The sequence below is a fragment of the Salvelinus namaycush genome, chromosome 18, assembly GCF_016432855.1.
Source record: "Salvelinus namaycush isolate Seneca chromosome 18, SaNama_1.0, whole genome shotgun sequence".
Classification (NCBI taxonomy): Eukaryota; Metazoa; Chordata; class Actinopteri; order Salmoniformes; family Salmonidae; genus Salvelinus; species Salvelinus namaycush.
Window position 1 is genome coordinate 31,183,099 of NC_052324.1, and position 6,000 is coordinate 31,189,098.

General features: G+C 44.3%; 1 protein-coding gene across 1 annotated transcript in view; it reads left to right on the forward strand.

Moving 5' to 3' along the window:
* Nucleotides 1–6,000, forward strand: part of LOC120062912 (electrogenic sodium bicarbonate cotransporter 4-like) — a 41,255-nt gene that overhangs the window by 22,022 nt on the left and 13,233 nt on the right. The window contains exons 7-11 of the mRNA XM_039012972.1: nucleotides 715–770; nucleotides 3,179–3,336; nucleotides 4,563–4,650; nucleotides 5,327–5,481; nucleotides 5,685–5,813. Coding sequence (XP_038868900.1) covers nucleotides 715–770; nucleotides 3,179–3,336; nucleotides 4,563–4,650; nucleotides 5,327–5,481; nucleotides 5,685–5,813 — 586 coding nt within the window. The remainder of the gene's footprint in view (nucleotides 1–714; nucleotides 771–3,178; nucleotides 3,337–4,562; nucleotides 4,651–5,326; nucleotides 5,482–5,684; nucleotides 5,814–6,000) is intronic.

A 6,000-nucleotide genomic window follows, 5' to 3' on the forward strand; every position in this document is an offset into this window, starting at 1 on the left:
CTCTCTCTCTCTCTCTCTCTCTCTCTCTCTCTACCTCTCTTTCTCTCTCTGTACCTCTCTCTCTCTGTACCTCTCTCTCTCTGTACCTCTCTCTGTACCTCTCTCTCTCTGTACCTCTCTCTCTCTCTCTCTCTCTCTGAACCTCTCTTCCTCTCTCTCTCCCTCTCTCTCTCTGTACATCTGTCTCTCTCTGTACCTCTCTGTCTCTCTCTGTACCTCTCTCTCTCCCTCTGTACCTCTCTCATTCTCTCTCTGTACCTCTCTCTCTCTACCTCTCTCTCCCTCTGTACCTCTCTCATTCTCTCTCTGTACCTCTCTCTCTCTACCTCTCTCTCTCTCTGTGTACCTCTCTGTACCTCCAACATTGCCAAAGCAAGATAAGTTTATATCTCTATCTCTATGTACCTCTCACTGCTTTCATCATCTCTCTAGAACCTGTTTGTCTCTCTTTCTCTCTTTCTTACACTCTCTCTTCCTTTGACTTCTTGTATCACTTCTAAATATCCAATTATTTCCCTGTCTTTTCAGATGTGTTTAAAGCTCTAGAATATTAGACAATATATAATAATATGTACTATACTAGACAATATTTCATCGTCTTCATGGCATGAACTAATTTCATTTTGAAAAAAATGATTTGCACATTTTTCTTCGATAATTAGAACCCTCTCCATATCCTAAGCAATTGTTTATATGTACTGTGTTGTTTTGCAGGTCATGCCCAAAGTAGGAGCATGAATGACATTTCAGACACTCCGAGCACAGACCAGGTGACCCACTAATATAACATTACAACTCAGCAGGCTCAATTCAATCAAACATTATCCTTGCACAGAGAAAATCCTGGTTTTACTGAATTATTGTCATAATATAATGTATATTTTTTTCATGTAGGTTAATCTAGATTAGTTACATTACTGAAAATGTCATTATCTCTAAGCAGGGATGATGTTAGTTTCTGCAAAGCTGTTTGATTGAATTGCAACCAGAGTGTTTTTAATGCAGGAATGAATGTTTCTTATTTTGTAATGGCAAAATGTGTTGAGTGTGTGTAGTCCATGTGAACGCTATGATCCCTTTTTGACGTCACTTAAATCCAGTTCAATCAGTGTAGATGAAGGGGAGGAGAAGGATTTTTTTAGCCTTGAGACAATTGAGACATGTATTGTGTATGTGTGCCATTCAGAGGGTGAATGGACAAGACAAAAGATTGAACTGCCTTTGAACGGGGTATGGTAGTAGGAGCCAGGAGTACTGGTTTGTGTCAAGAACTGCAACGCTGCTGGGTTTTTCCCGCTCAGCAGTTTCCAGTGTGAATCAAACTACCCAAGGGACATCCAGCCTATTTGACACAACTGTGGGAAGCATTGGAGTCAACATGGGCCAGCATCCCTGTGGAACCCTTTCGACACCTTGAAGAGTCCATGCACGATGAATTGAGGCTCTTCTGAGGGCAAAATATATTCAATATTAGGAAGGTGGTCCTAGTGTTTGCTATACTGAGTGTATATTGGGTGTTTGTACATGCCATATAGTGTATTAAATAACATTTAACCGGTAATCTAATGTTACTTTCTGTACATATGCTGTAGAGGATTTGGATTGAAGTTGTGTTTCATTGTTGCCAGGGGAGCCCGATGGAAACAGTGTTGTTAATTAAATCTTGGATTGTGTTTGTTTTAGTGTTCATGTCACAGAGTTATCTGGGGAGCAGGCGGACTCACAACTCAGTGTTGTCTAAGGATGATTTAACAGTAGCATTTAAACACAGTGAGAAATACAGCCCCTCAGTGAACACAGGAGACTTCCATTGTAAGAAGAGTTGTAATGCTGTGAATGATAGGTCAGGTGTATTGTGCTGAGCATTGGGTTGAAACAGTTGCCTCTGCCAAGTTTATGCCCAAATAATTGTCTTGAGATAATGTGCTGGACAAATATGCCATGTTTAACTCAGTAGACACATCAATGAATACATCTCTGGGTACTTGACTGTTCCTGCATCTGTTTGGCTAGTGTAAAGCAGAACCAGGCTGGTTTCCAGGCTATGCCAATCTACATAAACTGCCCTCACTGATTAGGGAAAGGGGGACACCTAGTCAGTTATACAACTGAATTCATTCAACTGAAATGTTTCCTCCGCATTTAACCCAACCCCTCTGAATCAGAGAGGTGCGGGGGGCTGCCTTAAATCCACATCCACGTCTTCGGCACGTGGGAAACAGTTGGTTAACTGTCTTGCTCAGGGGCAGAACGACAGATCTTTACCTTGTCAGCTCAGGGATTTGATCCAGCAACCTTTTGGTTACTGACCCAACGCTCTAACCACTATTAGTCTCTGGATGAGTGGTTTTTACTTAACGTAGTCGTAGGGGCATGTTTGAATAAACAGTAGGTCACATGTGCCAGTTTGCTAGTGATAGCCCACGTGTCGTGTGTGTCGCTGGCAATGGCCTCCATAGATAAGCTGACATTGCCCGTGACTGTGCTAGGTTTGTCTGGGTCAGTATTGAGCTGCCATTGGGAAAACGTGCTTCTCAGTGTCCCATCCTCGTGCCTCTGCTGCCTCACATGTAGAGACTGGGATTGGCATTGGGATTGTACGTTCATATCGGGTGAGATCGTTAGTATCTCATTTGCAGCCCACCTTCGCATGCGATCGGTCAGTTCAGGTTATACGGACACATTTCTTTCCCACAGTCAAGCCCCAGTCTCCAATGGATATAGTTTTTTTTTTTACATTCACTAGAATTGCTTTAAATGTTATGCTCGGAGACTAGTTTCTTTTATCCAGCAAAAACATAAGCTGCCAGAACAGCAGTGAGGTGAAATGTAATGATATTTTCAAACAGATGAGTGAGTGGATAAATGAAAGGCCAAGGGCATTGATAGAACACAATGACAACGTCATGCAGGAGAACACCATTGTATACACATATCTAATGTCTTCCCTGTCCCAACTGAATCCTTTATTAGTGTCATATTAGGATATGTATGTGCGTATATATGTACAAAAAAAACTTGAAACTTGAACTTGAAAATATGATGACATTTAATCTCAAAATGTTCTTGTCAGTTATGCTGACAAGAAATCCAGGGTCCATAACATATATACCCTGATGTATCAACTCTCTCTGACTGTCCTTCTTACCCCTCCCTCCCTCATTCCTTCCTTCCATAGCTAAGGAATAAGTTCATGAAAAAGATCCCTAGAGATGCTGAGGCATCTAATGTTCTGGTGGGTGAAGTGGACTTCCTGGATAAGCCCTTTGTAGCCTTTGTCCGCCTGGCCCAGGCCACCACTCTGGGAGGACTGACAGAGGTTCCTGTGCCCACCAGGTAATGAGCTGTCTGTCTGTCTGTCTGTCTGTCTGTCTGTCTGTCTGTCTGTCTGTCTGTCTGTCTGTCTGTCTGTCTGTCTGTCTGTCTGTCTGTCTGTCTGTCTGTCTGTCTGTCTGTCTGTCTGTCTGTCTGTCTGACACGTATTACCAGGGTTGACTCTAGCATCCAGGCACGTATTACCAGGGTTGACTCTAGCATCCAGGCATGTATTACCAGGGTTGACTCTAGCATCCAGGCACGTATTACCAGGGTTGACTCTAGCATCCAGGCATGTATTACCAGGGTTGACTCTAGCATCCAGGCATGTATTACCAGGGTTGACTCTAGCATCCAGGCATGTATTACCAGGGTTGACTCTAGCATCCAGGTACGTATTACCAGGGTTGACTCTAGCATCCAGGCATGTATTACCAGGGTTGACTCTAGCATCCAGGCACGTATTACCAGGGTTGACTCTAGCATCCAGGCACGTATTACCAGGGTTGACTCTAGCATCCAGGTACGTATTACCAGGGTTGACTCTAGCATCCAGGTACGTATTACCAGGGTTGACTCTAGCATCCAGGTACGTATTACCAGGGTTGACTCTAGCATCCAGGCACGTATTACCAGGGTTGACTCTAGCATCCAGGCACGTATTACCAGGGTTGACTCTAGCATCCAGGCATGTATTACCAGGGTTGACTCTAGCATCCAGGCACGTATTACCAGGGTTGACTCTAGCATCCAGGTACGTATTACCAGGGTTGACTCTAGCATCCAGGTACGTATTACCAGGGTTGACTCTAGCATCCAAGCACGTATTACCAGGGTTGACTCTAGCATCCAGGTACGTATTACCAGGGCCGCTTCGGCTCTTTTACCCGCTACTCTTTTCTGTCTATTGGTCCAGCTGTCTGTCTGTCAGTCTGTCTATGTATTTTTCTCTGTGTTCTTTGTATCTGTTCTTATGCTCATGCAAGCACATATTTTGACATTTTGTGGACCCTAACCTATTCCCCACAAAGCCTTACCTAACCTTGGTTGACCGTAAGTTGCTCTGGATGAAAGCGCCTGCTAAAGGACTAACATGTAAAAAATGTCTGACATATACATACTAGCTGTACATAATGGATACATCTTGCCTTGTCCCTTGTATCTGTTCTTATGCCCATGCAGCACATACTGTATTTAGACATTTTGTGAGCCATTGTTGAGGTTTCTTTTCCCCCAAACTACCACAGATTCCTGTTTATTCTGTTGGGGCCAACAGGAAAAGCCAAGTCCTATAATCAGATCGGTCGAGCCATAGCTACCCTAATGGTGGATGACGTAAGTGTCTGTCAATGTTTCTTTCTTTTCATGAATACAGATGACATGACAGATGACATGACAGTTGACATGACAGTTGACATGACAGATGACATTACAGATGGCATAGAAATACAGGCTTGATGGTGTGTTAACTTGAGTCAGCCAGAACTCCACATGGTGACAATGATTCCTTCATGGCTTGCTGTTGGTACCACTCAGCCTCTCGTTATCAAAATATCATGGATATAAATGTTTTATGTCAGACAGGCAACAGCCTGTTATTTCCCATAATAGACTGGCAGGTGTTTTGAACAGAGTCCCACCACTGTCATATGTGAAGAATAGGTCCCTGGGTATGCATCCCATTACCTAATGAGGAGAGAGGTCAGAACCTTGTTTCAGATACTGCAGCGCAGAGTAATAACGCTCTATCTCTCTCTCTCTCTTTCTCTCTCTCTCTATCTCACCCCCTTCTCTCTATCTCTTGCTCTCTTTCTATGTCACCCCTTCACTCTCTCTCTATCTCACCCCCTTCTCTCTCTCTCTCTCTCTCTCTCTCTCTCTCTCTCTCTCTCTCTCTCTCTCTCTCCCCCCTTCTCTCTATCTCTCTCTCACTCTTTCTCTCTCTATCTATCTCAATCCCTTCTCTCTCTCTATCTCACCCCCTTCTCTCTCTCTCTCTCTCTCTCCCTAGCTGTTCAGTGATGTGGCGTACAAGGCTAGAGATCGAGAGGATCTGATTGCAGGTATAGATGAGTTCCTGGATGAGGTGATCGTGCTGCCGCCCGGAGAGTGGGACCCCAAAATACGTATCGAGCCCCCTAAAAAAGTGACCTCGGCTGACAAGAGGTTGGACTCTAGTCATTTCCCCCTACTTAATAATAATACATAGTATTATTTGATAGCGCTTTTCTAAAACCCAAAGACGCTTTAAGTTTCAAGAGTCAACTCTGAGACCCAGATGTGGCAGTCTTTCTCAGTATGTATGTCATCATCACTTCCTATACCTCTCTTCTCCGCCGGTGTGTACTTCCTGTTTCCTGTGTGTACAGGAAGTCAGTGTTCTCTCTGAATGAGCTGGGTCAGCCGAATGGTGCGGCGGGAGGAGGTGGAGGCCTCGCTGAGGATGAGGAGATGCCAGTGGCTCACGAACTGGGAGAGGAGCTGGCACACACTGGGAGGTAGGCTACTGCGTGGGAACTGGGATTTACACCGTTTGCATGTACGTTGGGAGACTAGGATAGATATGGTAACATGAGAGAAACTGGGTCTGAACTGGGATAAGAGAGGACGACTACTGAGTGAATTGAGATATGAGGTAGAGTACTAGAGTGGAATTGGAACCTTTAGCTGGCCTTTACATAGAGC